Source organism: Schistocerca cancellata, chromosome 7 (genome assembly GCF_023864275.1).
Source record: "Schistocerca cancellata isolate TAMUIC-IGC-003103 chromosome 7, iqSchCanc2.1, whole genome shotgun sequence".
NCBI classification, from domain to species: domain Eukaryota; kingdom Metazoa; phylum Arthropoda; class Insecta; order Orthoptera; family Acrididae; genus Schistocerca; species Schistocerca cancellata.
This window is the reverse complement of record NC_064632.1, coordinates 505,088,838-505,111,033: the sequence shown is the minus strand read 5'-3', so window position 1 is coordinate 505,111,033 and position 22,196 is coordinate 505,088,838. Positions and strand designations below refer to the sequence as shown.

Here is a 22,196-nt window from a genome sequence, read left to right as displayed (position 1 = left end):
TGCTCTAAATGTAGAAAAATGGAAGTTAATGCAGATAAGAAGATGAAAGAGTCTTCAAATTTTAGAATACAGAATTGGCGGTGTGCTGTTTGATACAGTCCTGTTGATTGAGTATCTACGGGTAACACTGTAAATCGATGCTGAAATGGAACGAGCATTTAAGATTGGTAGTACGGAACAGGAAGGGTCGATGTTGTAACTGACAATTCGAACGTTTTTACAACACAACTTTTATTTACGTGAGTCTACAAGGAAATGACTGAATAACAACGAGAAGTCACAATCACAAAGCCAGTAAGAATTTCCTGCTAGAGGCTACAAAAGATGACTTCTAAGTTTCCGAAAAGAGTCCGTTGTAACACACATACACTTAATTCCAAGTCCTATTCCGATGGCGAAGACGTAGTGTTCCGTGGAGACGTCCTTGAGGTCGGTATTCGGCGTGAACTGACGTCCGGTGCTGGTTATAGCCTTTTTATAGCACTGGCCAGCCAATGAGATGTTGGAAGTAATACTTCCTGCAGGCCATCTCGAACTCCCTCTGCAGAAAGTAGTAAGCAGAATGTTTGTTTCCCAAACAGCCGGTGTTTATCAATGCTTACACCTTTGGGTATAGGCAACCTGGATCCTGTGTCGTGTTAGATGTGTTGCCGGCCCGCAGGGTCTACCTTGGCGACGGCGTAACAGTCGACTTCCGTTTATCGGGAGAATTCTAGGAAAGAGTAGCTCACCTGTAAAGGGCGTCGCGTACAGAACACTAGTGCGACCCGCTGTTGAGTAATGTTCGAGTGTTTTGAACCCTCACAAGATCGAATTAAAGGAAGACATCAAAGCTATTCTAGGCTCGATTTGTTATTGGCATTTTCCATCAGCACACTATTACGGAACTGAACTAAAATGGGAATTCCTGCAGGGAAGAAGTTCTTTTCGCGAAACACTACTGATAAAATTTATAGAACCGACATTTTCGGCTGACTGCAAAACGATTGTACTGCACATTCCGCAAAAGGACCGCAAAAACAAGATAAAGAGAAATTAGAGCTCATACAGAAGCATACAGACCGTCGATTTCCATTTCCGAGTGGAGCAAGAATGACACTGACTAGTAGTGGTACAATATACTCACCATCATGCGCCCTATTGTCACTTGCATAGTACGTATATAGATGTTAAAGACAACAAAAATATCGGGGTGGTATACACATGGGAGCGGGTAAGCGAAGGTGAAGATGATAACATCCGTGCCACAAATGAAACAATGTTCAAGAGAAGACGTGAATGAAGTCGCAGAGTACGTGCAAAGTTCCAGGATATTTCGTCGAGTATTCCGATGATGCCGTCATGTGTTAGTCGTCAATGGCTCCAAGGTGCTGGTCCGTTTTTCGTTACAATTCTAGTACCGTATGATGCAACATCGTTTTGAATGTTCGGCCAATTGCGAGTAAAAATTTTGATTATTGCTAGAAATCAGCCTTGCTCATATTAAGCCACTGAGACCATCTTTAAAGTCGTCCGAATTTAGCTTTAATAGCAGGTATACGAAAAACGTCTGTTTACACTTGGTTACGAGACAGTGCGTAAAACTGAACATACAGGCAGCCAGAATCACGTTCCTTTTTTGTTGCAGAATTAGTCGTCTCGGTAACCGCTTTTTTCTATGCACCTGGACGAATTCTGTTAAGTATAGCTGTTCGCCAATTGTGAATTCTGGTTCTTGTCGTGGAAACTATCCCCAATAATGAAGACAGAATGATCATTCAGTAGTGCAGCTGTATTGAACATGTTAGCAGTAGAAGGTGGAGGAAAACGTTATGTGCACTTGATTATAAGGCAAAGACAGACCTAATAGTCAAATGAGACGTAATTATGATGAACGTATTTTGCTTCTTAATGGTCATTACAAAGTTGACATATCTTTCATGTCAGTGATATCTGAACCCAAGTTGGTCTCTGAACTCAATGCCTAACCCTGTCATTTCCGCTGTAATCTTGCATATTATTCCTTCACTACTGCAAATGGTAACAGTCAAGTGTCTCTGCCAAGCATCTCACTGATTGTGCTGGCCGGTGTGGCCGAGCGGTTCTAGGCGCTCCAGTCTGGAACCACGCGACCGCTACGGTTGTAGGTTCGAATCCTGCCTCGGGGATGGATGTGTGTGATGTCCTTAGGTTGGTTAGGTTTAAGTAGTTCTAAGTTCTAGGGGACTGATGACCTCAGATGTTAAGTCCCATAGAGCTCAGAGCCATTTAAACCATTTTCAATGATTCTAAGTGAATTCCATCTATTCTGCCAGCTTCATTCGCAGTAGCATATCTCCCATCTCATCTTCTTCTACAAACTCTTTCGTTCGTTTAATATTGTCATATGTTCGTTTCAATACAATTTCATTTCTATGTGCTTCGATTCTTACAAGGGAACCTCCCCATCGCACCCGCCTCAGATTTAATTATAAATTGACACAGTGGATAGGCCTTGAAAAACTGAACACAGATCAATCGAGAAAACAGGAAGAAGTTGTATGGAACTACGAAAAAATAAGCAAAATATACAAACTGAATAGTCTTTGCGCAAGATATGTAACATCAAGGACGATGTGAGCGGAGGAGCGCCATGGTACCGTTGTTAGAGTGCGCAGCTGCGGAACGAGAGGTCCTTGGTTCGAGTCTTCCCTCCAGTGAAAGTTTTACTTTCTTTATTTTCGCAAAGTTACGATCTGTCCGTTCATTCATTGACGTCTCTGTTCACTGTAATAAGTTTAGTGTCTGTGTTTTGCGACCGCACCGCAAAACCGTGCGATTAGTAGACGAAAGGACGATCCTCTCCAATAGGAACCGAAAACATTTGATCGCAAGGTCATAGGTCAACCGATTCCTCCACAGGAAAACACGTCTGACATATTCTATACGACACTGGTGACGGCATGTGCGTCACATGACAGGAATATGTTGTCGACCCATCTAACTTGCACACCTGGCGAATGGGTAAAAAGATTCTTCTACCTTGAAAGATTTAGGTTTTCTTGTGGATGTGATAATCACTCACAAAAAAGTGATGAAAACATAAGAGTTTGTCACATAAACTGCAACAAATGAATGCAACAGTTTCACAGTCGCACAGTTTTCCCTGTGCTCTGTCAAAACATATGTTTTTTACGTTTTCAAATGTTTCCGTGTGTAGACCGTCAAATCCTGCATATGTCCAAGCAAATCTGTACATTTCCTAGAATTTTGGAGAGCGAAGTTGATTATGTGTGAGTGCCTGACCTTCGATAATTGTCGGAAATTAAAAAATTGAACTTTTCACTCGAGAGAAGACTTGAACCAAGGACCTCTCGTTCCGCAGCTGCTCACGCTAACCACGGGACCACGGCGCTCGTAAGCTCACATTCTCCTTGATGTTGCCTACCTTGCACATGGACTACTCAGTTTATATATTTTGCTTATTTTTTTCATAGTTCCACACAACTTCTTCCTGTTTTCTCGATTTACCTGTGTTCAGTTTTTCAAGGCCTATCCCTGTGCCAACTTATAACTAAATCTGAGTGGGGTGCGATGGGGAGGTTCCGTTGTTAGAAGTGCAGTCCAGGTTCTGTGTAAGTTGTAAATGTTGCTTCTTTCCTTGCTTTTTATCCGTGAAAACCGACAACTGTGCCAAATACACCACCTGATAAAAAAGTGGAACACCCAGATGGTAGTGTGTATAAGGGGTGTGAACAGCGTCAGATGTTGAGTAATTACTGTGAAGCACACGGAGATGCGGCGTTCTCCTGTGAGACGGTATTGCAAGCACCTGACTAGCCTCACTGTGGGTCTCCATTTGGACAGCTGGCCGAAACGTACAACGTCCAGATTTGTGTGGCTTTCGGATTTCGCAGATGCCTGATTCTGGGCTGCATAGGAACGAGGATGCATGTATAATCGTCGCCAAGGTTCATGTTGATCATATGGGGCCAGCATTAGGGAGGATCGACGTACCGTGCACCATGCACGTCATAGCCCAATGGCGCCTGCCATGCCGAGAACAAATAATGAATTCCCAGCAACATACTGTGTCATTCCGCACCGCAAGTCGGAAACTAGCAGCAGCACGGCAGGCGAATTACTGTCCTATGCGGAGGATGCCGTTAACTTCACAACAGAAAACGCTGCGTTTGGAGTTGTGCCATGGCCAGGGAGCATTAACTACTGTTAAGCAGCCTCACGTTGTCCTCAGGAAAGGAAAATAATAATCAACATAATTAAAGAAAGAACAATGTATTACCATTTCAACAAAACCTTCAATAAATGAATCGTAGTTCGGCATTAGCCCGGATGATCATAGCGGGCGTAGTGGCATCGTGGGGAAAGAGGATCCATTCATTCAATGTTTTGAAGAGGCGTGGCAGTGTCATTCCTGGCGTCATGGAGCTTTCAGGTAACGATTTAGAGTGAATGGGGTACGCTGACAGCACAACGATACGTCACGAACATCCTGAATCCTCACGTTTTACCTCTCATGCAACAGTAATGGTGAGCCGTTTTTCAGCTGGGAAATGCTCGTCCAAACATGGCACGGGTTTGTGTGATATTGAGCTACTCCAGCGGTTAGCAAGATTTCCAGATCTATCCCCTATAGAACATGTGTGGAGGCAGATCGAACGTCAACTTCGTCCAGTATCGAGGATATCAAGGAGTAATGACAATATTTGTAAGCCAGCTTGCCTCAACTTCAAGGCCTTAATGACTCCCTTCTCAATTGAATCAGAGCATGTATCCAGGTCAGAGGAGGTGCAAAGTTGTACTGATAAATGGGCTCATACGATCAAGATCTTAGTATAGTGGAATCGACATTTCAGCGACTGAAATAACATTACACACCGTCTCTACCTGTGAACTTTTACTTAGTTTCCTGTTCCCCTTCTGGGCGCTTGAAAAAACATTTTTTTAGTCAGGCGGTTTACACTACTGCCCATTAAAATTGCTACACCACGAAGACGACGTGCTACAGACGCGAAATTTAACCGACAGGAAGAAGATGCTGTGATATGCAAATGATTGGCTTTTCAGAGCATTCACACAAGGTTGGTGCCGGTGGCGACACCTACAACGTGCTGACATGAGTAAAGTTTCCAACCGATTTCTCATACACAAACAGTAGTTGACTGGTGAAACATTGTTATGATGCCTCGTGTAAGGAGGAGAAATGTATACCATCAGGTTTCCGACTTTGATAAAGGTCGGATTGTAGCCTACCGCGATTGCGGTTTATCGTATCGCGACGTTGCTGCTCGCGCTGGTCGGGATCCAACGATTGTTAGTAGAATATGGAATCGGTGGGTTCATGAGGGCAATAAGGAAGGCTGTTCTGGATCCCAAAGGCCTCGTATCACTAGCAGTCGAGGTGACAGGCATCTTATCCGCATGGCTGTAACGGATCGTGCACCCACGTCCCGATCCCTGAGTCAACAGATGGGGACGTTTGCAAGACAACAACTATCTGCACGAACAGTTTGATGACGTTTGCAGCAGCATGGACTATCAGCTCGGAGACCTTCATTCGATCCCTGCGAAACCCGACATTTCAGCAGGATAATGCACGACAGCATGTCGCAGGTCTTGTACGGGCCTTTCTGGATACAGAAAATGTTCGATTGCTGCCCTGGCCAGCACATTCTCCAGAACTCTCACCAATTGAAAACGTCTGGTCAATGGTGGCCGAGCAACTGGCTCGTCGCAGTACGCCAGTCACTACTCTTGATGAACTGTGGTATCTTGTTGAAGCTGCATGGGCAGCTGAATCTGTACACGCCATCCAAGCTGTGTTTAACTCAATGCCCAGGCGTATCAAGGCCATTATTACTGCCAGAGGTGGTTGTTCTGGGTACTGATTTCCCAGGATCTATGCACCCAAACTGCGTGAAAATGTAATCACGTGTCAGTTGTAGTATAATATAATTGTCCAATGAATACCCGTATATCATCTGCATTTCTTCTTGGTGTATCAGTTTTAATGGCCAGTAGTGTATATGACTAATAAAAAAAACTGTCGGTAGCATATGATGTGCGGGCGTCACACGACGTGTCAAAATTGAGCACTGCTGACCCGTGAGGAGGACGGCCTAAGGAATGAGACGTTTGTCGCGACACTGGAACTCAGACTGACCTTGAGCAGCTGGGTGTAGTTGGAGTCGTCGAAGGGCAGGCGGCCGAAGATCATGGCGTAGAGCACGACGCCCATGGACCAGATGTCGGACAGCTGGGGGCGGTAGGGCGTGCCGCGCAGGATCTCGGGGGCGGCGTAGGCGTAGCTGCCGCAGAAAGTCTCGCTCATGGGCGGCGGCTGGCGGTCGCGCGCCTTCATGCGGCCGCGCGCGAAACCAAAGTCCGACAGGCGGACGTTCATCTCCTCGTCCAGTAGCAGGTTCTCGCACTTGATGTCCCTGCGCAAGGCAGCGAGGGCGCTTGCGTCAAATACACCTGAGTGTAAGGGCTGTAGTGCGGACGCTCTGAAGAGCAGAGTGTGTATGTTTTTGTTGGTGGGAGGAGGAGGCAGAATGGAGGAGGGAGAGAGTGGGAGTAATAACTCGTTTAGGACACTGCCAACCTAAGCAAGCAGCTGTGCGGTAGCCGTTACCGAATGCTTTGCGTACTCCACTTTGCTTTATTCTGTGCGGTGCTTGTCGTTTATCTTCTTCTTGTCAAAATAGGTGAAGAAACTAATTCTCATCCATCGGGATTCGAGTACGACTTCCACATCACAAATAAAGATTACTAGTCGCTATGACAATGCGTCAGATCTGCTTTCGCAGGAGTAGGGATCACTGTTGTAGGCTGCCAGGGCTGTGAAAGGTTCGCTGTGTTTCCACCCCCCACCCCCTCCTCCTCCTCCAAACAACCCCCTTTCTCCCCCACGCTCCTCTCCACGCCGCGGTCGGCGGTCTCATTTGTTCTCGCGGCCGAATGCCACAATAAAATTAAGTTAAACATGTAGTTTTGGGTAGAAATTAATATACAGGGTGATTCAAAAAGAATACCACAACTTTAAAAATGTGTATTTAATGAAAGAAACATAATATAACCTTCTGTTATACATCATTACAAAGAGTATTTAAAAAGGTTTTTTTTTCACTCAAAAACAAGTTCAGAGATGTTCAATATGGCCCCCTCCAGACACTCGATACTCCAACTCGTTCCACACTCTCTGTAGCATATCAGGCGTAACAGTTTGGATAGCTGCTGTTATTTCTCGTTTCAAATCATCAATGGTGGCTGGGAGAGGTGGCCGAAACACCATATCCTTAACATACCCCCATAAGAAAAAATCGCAGGGGGTAAGATCAGGGCTTCTTGGAGGCCAGTGATGAAGTGCTCTGTCACGGGCTGCCTGGCGGCCGATCCATCGCCTCGGGTACTTGACGTTCAGGTAGTTACGGACAGATAGGTGCCAATGTGGTGGCGCTCCATCCTGCTGAAATATGAATTGTTGTGCTTCTTGTTCGAGCTGAGGGAACAGCCAATTCTCTAACATCTCCAGATACTGTAGTCCAATTACAGTAGCACCTTCTGTTGAGCGGTCGCCATCTTAGCATCAACTGACGCTGACGCCTAGTCAACAGCGCCTCAAGCGAACAAATGTACAACTAAATGAAACTTTATAGCTCCCTTAATTCGCCGACAGATAGTGCTTAGCTCTGCCTTTTGTCGTTGCAGAGTTTTAAATTCCTAAAGTTGTGGTATTCTTTTTGAATCACCCTGTACTTACTGCCAGAGACAGGCTTACTGACACGGAGTATTACAATAGGAGCATCTGAAGGACATAAAAGTTTGCTTAATGAGTTAGGCTCGACGACTTACATGACTAACACTAGATATACTGAACGTATACCGTTCACACGTTGAAGATTAGTTACCAACTCCCTGAGACCTCTCATTCGTGAGGTCTTCGGTTCAAATCCGGGTCGTATCACTAGGTTTTCCGCGATCTTCGTAAATTTCTCTAGGCAAATGGTTCCTTTGAAAGGACACGGTTCATTTCCCTCCCCAACAAAAGTTAATAAATGGTAAAATACAAGACTTCATTTAAAATAATTTATGGCAATAATACGAGATAAAGATAGAAAGACACAAGAGGCAATTAACTAAATTTGTCCAAGAAGAATCTATACAGTTAGAAAATGACGAAATATTTTGAGAGGATTCCTTAGAATCTTCTAGAAACTGAAATTTTCTAATTGGAAACAGAAATAATTATGTTAGTGTCGCTAAAAGCCGTTGCAAGTGGGATGGATTGCTGAAGATTATACGGTAATCTGGACCATAGCCTACACGCTACATCTCAAACTATGGCGATAATCAATGGGAGTTGGACTCAGAGGCGATACGGAACTATTAATGAAGGGTTTCCCAGTATTTCTGACACCATTTCTCCTTAACAGTATCAGCTGTCAATGAATAATCACTACTTATCCAGGCTGATAAAACAGTATAATTTTCAACCGTCTTCGTTTTAAAATGGTGAAAGAGAAAGAATGTCTAGTTAACGAATAATCAAATAAATATCTTTGTTGATGTTTTATTGAAACAAGTAACAACGAATCAATGAGATGGTTGGTACTACTTACTTCTAATACTTCTAATAATTTGTTACGTACTCTAAGAAAAAGAAAAACAAAACCATCAGGAAGGGATAATCCGAAGGGGCAGAAATAAATAGATGTGATGTGCGGATACAGACAAACAAATGATTATAATTTCAGAGAAACTGGATGATTTTTCAACAGAAAGAGCTTCACAGGTTGAGCAAGTCAATAAGGCGTTGGTCCTCCACTTTTCCTTTTGCATGCATTTATTCGGCTTGGTACTGATTGGTAGAGTTGTTGTATTTCTTTCTGAGGGATATAGTCCCAAATTATGTCCAAGTGGCTCATTAGATCGACAAAATCCCGACGTTCTCAACTGGGGACAGACCCGGCGATGTTGCTGGCCAAGGTATGGTTTGGAAAATATTAAGTGGCGCTATGTGCAGGTGGCAATTATCTTGCTGAAATGTAAGCCCAGGATGGCTTGCCATGAAGGACAAGAAAACGAGGTGTAGAATATCGTCGAAGTACCGCCATGATAATGTGCTGTAAGCGTGCCACAAATAACAACCGAAGGGATCCTGGCTCTGAAATGAAATGGCAGCCCTGACCACAGCTCCTCGTCGGGCCGTATGGCAGGAGACAGTCAGCGTGGTATCCCACCACTGTCCGAACCGTCTCCATGCACATCCTCGTCCTGGAATTTCATTGACAGGAGTAGAATAGTCTTCACTGCGAGTATCGCTATGAACTGAGCTCCCATGATCAACGAAGACGAGACTGGCGACGCTTTGGACAGCGGTGGTTCAAATGCCTCTAAGCACTATGGGACTTAACATCTGAGGTCATCATTCCCCTAGACTTAGAACTACTTACACCTAACTAACCTAAGGACATCACATACAACCATGACCGAGGCAGGATTCGAACCTGCGACCGCAGCAGCAGCTCGGTTCCGGACTGAAGCGCCTATAACCGCTCGGCCACAGCGACCGGCTGGGACAGCGGTGGGATACCAACCTGACTGTCACCCGACATACGTCCCAACAACGCCATTTCTCTTTATAGTAGCTGCCCTATCTTTGTCATCCTCATCTCCCTTACAACACAGCAATATGTCGACGGACGATATTCTACGCCCCGTTTCGTTGCGCTTCATGGCATTTAATCCTCGGCTTACGCCGGCCGGAGTGGCCGAGCGGTTCTAGGCGCTACAGTCTGTAACCGTGCGACCGTTGCGGTCGCAGGTTCGAATCCTGCCTCGGGCATGGATGTGTGTGATGTCCTTAGGTTAGTTAGGTTTAAGTAGTTCTAAGTTCTAGGGGCCTGATGACCTCAGCAGTTAAGTCCCATAGTGCTCAGAGCCATTTGAACTATTTTTGAACCTCGGCTTACATTTCAGCAAAATAATGCCTGCCCACACACGTTGAAAATGTATATTGTTTGTATTCGTACTTGCCAAAGCCTACCTCGGGTGGCAAGGTCCCCAGATCTCTCCTCCCCAACTGACAACATTTGGAACAGGGCCTTCTAACCAGCTGGGAATTTTCACGTTCTAACGCTCCAGTAGGACGGACATTAGCACGATATCCCTCAAGAGCACATCCAACAACTCCATAAATCAATTCCAAGTCGAATAATTGCTCACATAAGGCCGGAGGTGGACCACGCGCTACTCACTTGCTCGATTTGTGGAGTTATTTCTCTTGAATATATCATCCAAATTTTCTGAAATTATAACCTTTTGTTTGTCTGTACACGTACGCCACATCCACTGATTTCCGTCATATTCGGAGAATTCCTTCTGGTGCTTCGTTTCTTTTTGTGTGTCAGAGTGTACTTTGTGTACTGCGCTTTGCATTATTCTGTGCGTTGCTCGTTGTTAACTTCTTATATTTAAATTAGTGAAGAGACTAATCCTGGTCTGTCGCGGGTTTGAGTACGGCTGCCACGACGCCAGGAGGCATCGCTACTCTCTATGATCGTGTCCGCCCCGAAAGCTGAGTGGTCAGCGTGATGGATTGCCGGACTACGGGCCTGGGTTCGATTCCCGGCTGGGTAGGGGATTTTCTGCTATCAGGGACTGGGTGTTGTGCTGTCTTCATCATCATTTCATACGCATCCGGCGCGCAGGTTGCCCAATGTGGCGTCGAATGTAATAAGACCTGCACCAAGGTGGCCGGACCTACCCCGGAAAGAGCCTCCCAGCCAATGACGTCAAACGCTCATTTCCATTTCCTATGATCGTATGTCAGATCTGCTTTCGCAGGAGTACGAATCACGGGTATACACTGAAGAGCCAACGAAGCTGGTACAACTGCCTAATATCGTGTAGTGTTGCGTTGGGTTGGATTGATTTGGGGGAGGAGATCAAATTGCGAGGTCATCGGTCTCATAGGATTAGGGAAGGATGGGGAAAGAAGTCGGCCGTGCCCTTTCAAAGGAACCATCCCGGCACTTGCTCAAGCGATTTAGGGAAATCACCAAAAGCCTAAATCACGATTGCCCGGACGCGGACTGAACCGTCGTCCTCCCGAATGAGGGTCCAGTGATCGTGTAGGGCCCCTGCGAGCACGGAGAAGTTGCACAACACGACGTGGCATGGACTGGACTAATGTCTGAAGCAGTGCTGGAGGGAACTGACGCTATGAATCCTGCAGGGCTCTCTATAAATCCGTTAAGAGTAAGTGGGGATGGAGACCTATTCTGTAAAGCACGTTGCAAGGCATTCCAGATACGCTCAATAATGTTAATGTCTGGGGAGTTTGGTGGCCAGCGGAAGTGTTTAAGCTCAGAAGAGTGTTCCTGGAGCCACTCTGTAGCAGTTCTGGAAGTGTGGAGTGTCGCATTGTCCTGCTGGAATTGCCCAATTCCATCAGAATGCACAATGGGCATGAATGGATGCAGACGATCAGACAGAGCGCTTACGTACGTTTCACCTGTCAGAGTCGTATCTAGACGTATCAGGGGTCCCGTAACACTCCACCTGCACACGCCCCACATCATTACAGAGCCTCTACCAGCTTGAACAGTTCCCTGCTGACATGTAGGGTCAATGGATTCATGAGGTTGTGGCCATACCCGTACAAGTCCATCTGCTTGATACAATTTGAAACGACACTCGTCCTACCAAGCAACATGTTTACAGTCATCAACAGTCCGACGTCGGTGTTGACGGGCCCATGTGAGGCGTAAAGCTTTGTGTCGTGTAGTCATCGAGGATACACGAGTCGGCCTTTGCCTCCGAAAGCCCATATCGATGATGTTTCGTTGAATGGTTCGCATGTTGACACTTGTTGATGGCCCAGCACTGAAATCTGCAACAGTTTGGGGAAGGGTTGCAATTTTGTCACGTTTAACGATTCTCTTCAGTCGTCGTTGGTCTCGTCCTTGCAGGATCTTTTTCCGGCCGCAGCGATATCGGAGATTTGAAGTTTTACCGGATTTCTGATATTCAAGGTACGTTCGCGTAATGGTCGTACTGGACATTCCCCACTTCATCGCTACCCCTGAGATGCTGTGTCCAGTCGCTCGTGCGCCATCTATAACATCACTTTCGAACTGACTTAAATCTTGGGAACCTGCCATTGTAGCAGCAGTGACCGATCTAACAACTGTGCCAGACACTTGTTGTTTTGTATAGGTGTTGCCGACCGCAGCCCCGTATTCTGTCTGTTTGCATGTCTCTGTATTTGAAAACGCATAGCTGTACCTGTTTCTTTGGCGCTTAGTGTATGATACCAGACCTTTGCGGCGGTCTGAGTTCTCGTTCGTTTACTCTCGCGGCCGAATGCCACCTTAAAATATCCGTGACAGACTAACTACTAAATTTTGCTCGTCATGAAGTTCAAACGTATTATAAAAAAAAAGCCCATTCAGAACGTTCAGTGACGGGCTTTCCTTCTTTCTTTCCTTCTTCTTTTTAACTTTCGCTCCATTCGTACTTTTTGTTCATAAGCACATTACATGATGATCTTATTTGTCATGAACTACTTCAATTTTGCATACAAGTCAGTAAGTCACATTGCGCATTATTAGCCGATTTAACAAGTAGTATCATAATTAAACGTGCTGTTTTGTATAGAACTTCATGTACCCTCCCGGACACAGACTGAATGACACAGAATATTACATTACAGCGTTTGAGAGACATAAAGGTTTGGGTAATTAGTTACGAACGAAGAGTAACTAAAAATTCCGTGATGAAAACTAGATTATGAACCTATACTGTTGACTCATTGATGATTATCTACGTGTGGCTTTGTGAGTGACGCCTTTTTAAAGACTTGCACGTTTAGAGAATTTGCTAACATAAAAGACTGAAAAAGTAGAAGACAGGAAGATACAAGAGGTAATAACGTAAATTTGTTTAATGAAAAGCTGTACGACCAGAAAAAGCTACTTACTATATGAGAGGAAACTTTGAATGTGCACGAGAATTCCCAAAGTTCACCAAGAATTTTCTAGAAACGGAAACTTTCTCATTGGAAACATTGATAAACTAATACGGAAAAAAGTGAAATATCGTATGGCATCGTTGGCCGAGAGGCCCCAGACGGGGAAGTTCAGCCACCAAGTGCAAGTCTTATTTCAACCGACGCCACATTGGGCGACTTGCGCGCTGGTGAGGGGATGCGATGATGATTAGGGTAACACAACACCCAGTTCCCCAACAGAGAAAATCTCCAACCCAGCCGGGAATCGAACCCGGGCCTGCTTTCATGGGAGGAGTGCACGTTACCGCCCAGCTTTTTTTTTTTTTTTAGTCTGATTTTGTTCATTTTCGTTCGTTGCATCTGCTCGGGGCGGACGTCGCAAGACACCCGTTTCAGTTCGTCGTTGATCCATTAACTCACTTTTTTTCATCACGGAGGACAGCTAACCCTCTGACCGAACACGCTGAGTTACCGTGCCGGCGTTAAGTAGGCGGACAACTAATATGGATATATGACGGCATTCGCAACACAGCGTGTATGTAACATTCCAAATTGTGGCGACAAATACAAATAATGAGAGATGGATGCAGAGGGGATACGGAACTCATAATGAAACCGTTTCCAATGTTGCTGTGACCATTATTGCTTAATGATATCAGCTTTAGCCATTACACACAACTTAACAAAACTCTAGGTTGTTAAAGCAATATGGTTTCGAGCTTCCATCATTTTAAAAAGAACGAAGAGAAATAATGTGTAGGTGATGTTTAAACAAATAAATATTCTTATTTATGTTTTATTGAAACAAGAAATAAGGAGTCACCCTAAACCCCCGATTCTTTAAAGAATCAAATCTCCATGGAGAATCGAATCTTCATGGAATTTCCATTCTAGGTTATTTGTACTCCGTTTTAAGAAACACTAGATTGAAACACATATGGATATTTATGACATCTTATCTTCTGAACTATGATACAATTTTGCTGGTACATTCAGTGGTATATGTGGGTACTTTCAGCAAGATGTGCTGCAAGCAAAGTGAGGTGGAAGCAAAGAAGTAATAAATGAACGCATAATGCCTGATGCTTAAGTTTTACTGTACGAACAGTGAAACTATACTAACCGATTCCCATTTCATAATTACGTGGAAGAAATCAGCGAGAAAAAGTTTCCAAATGTTAAAGATTGTTGGAAGTCGCTATGTGCTCTAATTATGGAATAATGGATGAGCACCATGAGTCACACTGCCTCAGGGCGTATACACAGTTGGTAACTTTAAAAAATGGGCTATTATGTTAAGCCATTAACGTAAAATGGGATTCCAATCCGGTTTTAAATGCACTGGCTCCTTACTTAGCTTGCATTTATCGCGAATCTCTTGCCCAACGTAAAGTCCCGAGCGACTGGAAAAAAGCGCAGGTGACGCCTGTATATAAGAAGGGTAGAAGGATGGATCCTCAAAATTACAGACCAATATCCTTAACATCGGTTTGTTGCAGGGTTCTCGAACATATTCTCAGTTCGAATATAATGAATTTCTTTGAGACAGAGAAATTGCTGTCCATGCTTTAGAAAGCATCGCTCCCGCGAAACGCAACTCGCCCTTTTTTCACATGATATCTTGCGAACCATGGATGAAGGGTATCAGACGGATGCCATATACCTTGACTTCCGGAAAGCGTTTGACTCAGTGCCCCACTGCAGACTCTTAACTAAGGTACGATTATATGGGATTAGTTCCCAAGTATGTGAGTGGCTGGAAGACTTCTTAAGTAATAGAACCCAGTACGTTGTCCTCGATTGTGAGTGTTCATCGGAGGTGAGGGTATCATCTGGAGTGCCCCAGGGAAGTGTGGTAGGTCCGCTGTTGTTTTCTTTCTACATAAATGAACTTCTGGATAGGGTGGATGGCAATGTGCGGCTGTTTGCTGATGATGCTGTGGTGTACGGGAAGGTGTCGTCGTTGAATGACTGTAGGAGGATACAAAATTACTTGGACAGGATTTGTGACTGGTGTAAAGAATGGCAGCTAACTCTAAATATAGATAAATGTAAATTAATGCAGATGAATAGGAAAAGGAATCCTGTAATGTTTGAATACTCCATTAGTAGTGTAGCGCTTGTCATAGTCACGTCGTTTAAATATTTGGGCGTAACATTGCAGAGCGATATGAAGTGGGAAAAGCATGTAATGGCAGTTGTGGGGAAGGCGGATAGTCGTCTTGGGTTCATTGGTAGAATTTTGGGAAGATGTGGTACATCTGTAAAAGAGACCGCTTATAAAACACTAATACGACCTATTCTTGAGTACTGCTCGAGCGTTTGTGATTCCTATCAGGTCGGATTGAGGGAGGACATAGAAGCAATTCAGAGGCGGGTTGCTCGATTACTTACTGGTGGGTTCGATCATCACGCGAGTGTTACGGAAATGCTTCAGGAACTCGGGTGGGAGTCTCTAGAGGAAAGGCGGCGTTCTTTTCGTGAATCGCTACTGAGGAAATTTAGAGAACCAGCATTTGAGGCTGACTGCAGTACAATTTTACTGCCGCCAACTTACATTTCGCGGGAAGACCACAAAGATGAGATAAGAGAGATTAGGGCTCTTATAGAGGCATATAGGCAGTCATTTTTCCCTCGTTCTGTTTGGGAGTGGAACAGGGAGAGAAGATGCTAGTTGTGGCACGAGGTATCCTCCGCCACGCACTGTATGGTGGATTGCGGAGTATCTATGTAGATGTAAATGTAAATGTAAATATAACATTCAATGAGTAGATTATGAAATCAGTTTCTTTAAGTTGGTCAATAATTGTACCAAATACTGAGAGTCAGATTTTCGTTTCCTTTCGAAGCTGTTATGTAGGCAACCGGTAACTGGGACTTGATGCCGGGGTGACCGTTTTAGCCATTTAGTTTACATAGATTCTTCTTCTTTTTCTTGTGCCTTTGTCCCGCATCGGTAATGAGTCGGCATGGATGCTATTGGATTTGGCATGGTTAGTTTAAGTAGTGATCTGAGGCCCTTCGCGCCACCACCTCGTTACCCTTCGGAATGGATTATGTGTGCCCTAGCTGTTTGCGTGTAGTGTTATGCGCACGAAAGTGAGCCAGAGATTTCTAAATCTTGGCGAATCGTGTAACTGAGGCGGGACCGGAGAATGAGGCTGGTATTCACCTGCCGGGACACGCGCACCCGCTCAACAGCCGGCCATAGTCAGGTTGACTCACACACCGACCCACGTCGTCAAATCGCCGGGTGCATTCGATCCGGGGCCGAAGCACCTCCACGTCCCGGATACGGTGCTTTAACACACGTGGCTATTTCGGCAGGTGAGTTTTTACAGATTGTTTGCGCCATACAGATTGCCTACCACACAAACGGATACTTCGACATCATTTCACAACAGTGTCCAGCCCGAGAGCAAGTGTTTTTCAGCACTTGGCTCGTTAATCGATTGGAATCAGCTATAATAAAAGCTTGGAACCAGAGATGCTCTAGCGAAGAATACAAATGATAAGCGATGGGCATGAAGGTACACGAATAGATATGGGCTACAAACAGAGGCGCAATGAATGTGCCAAAAAGAAAAGGGAGTAAGATAATAATCAAGGAAAGTAAGATGAGGGAGTAAGTTAAATTTTAACGTAAAGAGCATCAGAACCGCATAGCGAGCTTGGTAATGACGTTTGTGATGCAGGAACCCGTATCACCCTTCTTGAAAGAGCCATCCCGACATTCGTCTAAACAAATTTAGTAATTTGGTTAATTCTCGATGCCTGGTTGGAGTTTGAGGCACGCACTGTAATTCCAGTGAGATGATTGAGAGGTCACGACCCTACTCGACCTGACTCCATCAGGGTGTTTCCTTTGCAAGTTCAAAAATGGTTCAAATGGCTCTGAGCACTATGGGACTTAACATCTGAGGTCATCAGTCCCCTAGAACTTAGAACTACTTAAACCTAACTAACCTAAGGACATCACACACATCCATGCCCTAAGCAGTATTCGAACCTGCGACCGTAGCCGTCGCGCAGTTCCAGACTGTAGCGCCTAGAACCGCTCGGCCACCCAGGCCGGCCCTTTACAAGTACGCGACCGCTGTCCTTCTCCATCCATTCATAATCCGTGCTTATGTTCCGTCTTCAATGACCGCGTTGTCGACGAGAAAATAAAAGCTAAGCTTCCTTCCTTCGCCTTGACTCTTGTGTATAGGTAAGTTCACAAACAAAATAGGAAATTTACTTCGAAGAAACGTAATAAAAATATGTTTCAGTAGAGACGTCCCTTTCAGGTTTCTCGTTTCATGTCTTCTAGCTAATGAGAAGTTAGCTAACCTGTCGCATCGCATAGTAAAAATAAAATCTACGACAGTTTACATCATCAGTTCAGTTTACAGAAATTATTTTCTTTTGCAGACTGTTTGACGGTATAACCACACACTGCAATACTGATACCCTGGAAGATTCTATAACACGAATCTCTTATTGAGAGCTTGACGTATCTTATGCCCTAACGTCCGTTCTTATATTTTGTGCGTGACGTTTCCTTCTACAAAATATTTTGACGTCTGAAGCACAAAAATGCCCAAAAAGGGACGAATATGATGAGCATAAGCAACGCAGTTTCTCCTTTCTTCCATCGGTATGACATAAAAACCCATATAACTATACAGTATTAGCAACCAGTTGTTCGAGAACTTTTGCAGCTTCTCGATGTGGACGCCAGCTTTACGTTGCAAACTTGTCCTCTATACAATATGTAAACCATAATTGTTTAGAACATACCACACTGGTGTATAGGGAGTCAAGGCGAGCTATTTGATACGGGACTGCCTAGTCTATCGAGCCGGGAAACAACTTCAAACTGGCCAACAAAAGCGATATCTAACATAAATCATTCTTGAACATTGAAAACCCCTTGTTCTTGGATTTACGAAATATAAAGCTGACGTTTGTGTAAATTCAACGTCAAAATATTGTAAATTTTAACACTATAAAATTAAAAATTAAATCGTTTTTTATGTCTGGCTTTCTTAGCACGAAACTACCGTTCTCATAGTGGTTAAGCTTACGATATTTCGAATAGAAAACGTAATTAGTTTTTGCATAACGCTTACAAAAGCCTTTAGTTCTTTCATCACCATCACAGGATAGTTTAAATGAATAATGTCAACAAAATAGTCGACTAAGCCGATGGAGTGATAGAGAGAGAGGATATTGAAAATCTCGCACGGCGCACATGCGCTGTAGGTAAGTAGCTTTTGGAGGCCAATTTGAGAACGTAAACAGTTATTGTTTACATTCTGGACGTCCTTAATATTGGGGAAAGTACTGCGGCGCGTTTTAGCATTGTGACTGAAGTGCAACCCTTCCGCAAATTGCTGCAGATTTCAGTGCTGGGCCATGAACAAGTGTCAGTGTGCAAATGAAACATCATTGATAATTGCTTTCGCAGCCAAAACCCCACTTGTGTACCCTTGACGACTGCACGGCACAAAGCTTTATGCCTCACCTGGGCTTGTCAACACCGACATTGCACTGTTGACGACAGGAAACATGTTGCCTGTTTGGATGAGTCTCGTTTCAGATTGTATCGATTGGATGGACCTGTATGGGTATGGAAACAACCTCATGAATCCATGAACCCTGCGTATCACCAGGGGACTGTTGAATCTGGTGGAGGCTGTGTAATGGTGTGGACATGGTCCGTCGGAGTGATAAGGGACCCCTGATATGTCTAGATACGATTCTGACAGGTAACATGAACGTAAGTACCCAGTCTGATCACCTGCATCCATTCATGCCCATTGTGCATTCCAATGGACTTGAGCAATTCCAGCAGATCAATGCGACACACCGGAATCGCTACAGAGTGGCTCCAGAAACACTCTTCTGAGTGTAAACACTTCTGTTGGTCACCAAACTCTCCAGACATGAACATTATTGAGCATATCTGAGATGCCTTGCAACATGCTGTTCAGAAGAGATCTCCACCCCCTCGTACTCTTATGGATTTATGGACAGCCCTGTGGGATTCATGGTGTCGATTTCCTCCAGCACTACTTCAGACATTATCCGAGCCCAAGACACATCTTGTTTTGGCACTTCTGCATGCTCGCAGGCGCCCTACATGATATTAAGCAGGTGTACCAGTTTCTTTGGCTCCTCAGTATAGTATAGTCTGATTAAATTGGGTGTTGCTTATGGAATTGGATTATGAAATAACACACAAAAAGTAGCAGATGAGTCTTGCTGCTCGGGCAGCTAAACATACAATGATGTCAGAAGTAAAGAGACTATTGACGGAGGACATCGAAAGGGTGCAAGAAAGGGCAGCTCGTTTTGTATTATCACGTAATAGGGGAGAGAGTGTAGCAGATATGATACGCGAGTTGGGATGGAAGTCATTAAAGCAAAGACGTCATTCGTCGCGGCGGGATCTATTTACGAAATTTCAGACACCAACTTTCTCTTCCGAATGCGAAAATATTTTGTTGAGCCCAACCTACATAGGTAGGAATGATCGTCAAAATAAAATAAGAGAAATCAGAGCTCGAACAGAAAGGTTTAGGTGTTCGCTTTTCCCGAGCGCTGTTCGGGAGTGGAATGCTAGAGAGATAGTATGATTGTGGTTCGATGAACCCTCTGCCACGCACTTAAATGTGAATTGCAGAGTAATCATGTAGATGTAGATGTGTTAAAATGCAGACTGGAAATAACAAGAAAAGCATTACTGCAAAGGAGAAATTCTTTTAATACCAAATATAAATTTAAGTTTTAGGAAGTCTTTTCTGAAAGTATTTGTCTGGTGTGGATCCTTATATGGAACTGAAAAGTGGACACTAAACAACACACACAAAAAAGAATAGATGCTTGTGAAATGTGATGTTACAAAAGAATGTTGAACGTTGTGTGACGATTGGCTGTCTAATGGAGACATAATTAGTTGAATTAGGGGAAAAGAATATAAGGTGCAACTTGTCTACAGAAAGAGTTGTTTTTATAAGATACATTCCGATGGATCTGGGAATAGTTAATTTTGTATTGGAGGGAACTGTAGATGGTAAAAATTGTAGAGGGCGACCAATGCAATGCCTAACTTAAGTAAGCAGGTTCAAGTACACAGGTTGCAATAATTATGCAAGATGAAGACACCTACACAGGTTAGATTAACATGGAGAGCTGCAGCAAACCGGTTGCCAGAATGAGGGCCACAACAACAAAATACATCCCCCATTATCCTTTACAAGTATTTTTGTGTGTTGTCGTTTCTCCTGTTTATGGGATTATTTCTGAAAATTCTTTATTCTTTGTTGCTTTGTAGAGAGACATTTATTCATTTGCAGCTCATGATAGTACTATTAGTACTGTCATTTCTTTTTTATTAGAACCCTCAACTGTTTCGTTGAAATAGTTGTTAAAATCATTTTCTTGGGGTCTGATATGACCTCAACATTTTAATTCACTTTCAAAAGTTTTGTTATTAGCGTGCTGCTCCTTATTTGTTTAATTTTTTTATAATTTTCCTAATGCCGTCTATTTTATTATTAATTACGTGTGTTAACATGACACTATATAATGTCTTCACATGTTGATTGCACTGTAGGACTTACAATACATTGTAAAGTTATTATCCACTTCATGTTGTCTTATGTACACAGCTGACTAGTAAAACTGCAACATCAGGAAAGAAATTTTACTTACTGTGCATACACAGTGTAATACGAAGAAAACGCAATTACATATGTTTGTAGATTCGAGGCTATACTGGTTGCAAAATGTAGTTGGTTGGTTGGATGATTAACAGGACCAATTTAAAATGTAATACACAGAACAGCAATCTCTGTCAGCAAAAATGGTTCGAATCCAGCTGGAAATTGAGTGGAACTGAGCTGGGATGAAAGATATCGGTACATCATTCCATGCTGCTTCAACTCTATGCTACAATTCCTCTGTCATAGTGGCTGGCAAGTGGTAGTATGCCAGTCTCTTGGCAACCCATGAGCAGATGTTTTTAGAGAGTGAGATATCTGGAGTATGCGATGGCCAGGATAACAGTTGAGCACCCTCAGTATCAGGCAGGTCATGACAAGACAGCGTAGACAACATGTTGAAAGGTCGTGAAGGCCTCGAAGGTAGATTGCAACCACCAAACTTAAAGCATTATAAATGTAATTGCCACTGCTCAAATTATCAGCAGTGTGAATCACAGATGATTATGTTGAACACCGAATGGCACCCAACAACATCAGATAAGGTTTTGGGATTTATGACAATGGTGAATGCTATATGGTGATGTTCTTTTTTTTTTCTTTGGGGCTCCAAACATGAATGTCTTTTGTGATGTTGTACACATAATCAGGTTGTCTGTGAAGATAGTAAGGCATGCTCCAATCTGTAACGTTTTCTTTGAGTCCACCACTGTCAGTTCACATCTCTCTGCTACCTTGTCAAAGCGGACTGCAACAATGGTTGCTGCACTGACTGCCCATGATGCTCCAGGCATCCTTTCACTGTCCTTGTGGACAGTTTTCTTGCTGCAGTTGACCTCATTTCCTCACTCAGTCTTTGTGCAATGGATATACAATCCTGTATGGCCAACTGAGAACATTGTGAATTGTGTTTTATTCATCTCATGATGCCTATTTGCAATCCATTTGGCTTGTGTACAGGAGATATGTTAAAAATTTATAATACAGTTACAATGATTTTTACATTAATAAATAATAGCACTACAATAAATAATAACACTGTAAAGATATTTCTTGGATTATGTAACACACTGTATCCATCTCCAATTTCCAGTTTGTCCTGCATGAATTCATCCACTGAGTAATAGCATCTCAGTGTCACTACCTCATATAGCTTTCTTTTAAGTGAACTTAAATTAATCTGCATCAACTTGTTCCATTTAAATTTATTACAAATTTCCATTCCCCTACATAGAGGTCCCTTGGCATACTGTCAGAGGCAGTGGGTGGGGAGCATAAAATTTTCTTTGTTTCTAGAACTATGTGAATGGTCAAAGTGGTTGCCGTCAAATAATTCATGTCTGATGTACAAAAATATAATAATATCATATATGTATAAGGATGGCAGAGTTAATATTTAAAGTTTTCTAAATGATGGTTGACATGGTTCTTTGTGATCTGCAGTGCACATGTTTCAAATGGTTTTTTTTCTGTATTTTTAGTATCAGCACTAA

General features: G+C 43.6%; 1 protein-coding gene across 1 annotated transcript in view; it reads right to left on the bottom strand.

The window, feature by feature from the left end:
- LOC126092869 (testis-specific serine/threonine-protein kinase 3-like) overlaps positions 1-22,196 on the bottom strand; it is a 184,964-nt gene that overhangs the window by 45,219 nt on the left and 117,549 nt on the right. The window contains exon 5 of the mRNA XM_049908600.1: positions 6,143-6,419. Within this exon, the coding sequence (XP_049764557.1) occupies positions 6,143-6,419 (277 nt within the window). The remainder of the gene's footprint in view (positions 1-6,142; positions 6,420-22,196) is intronic.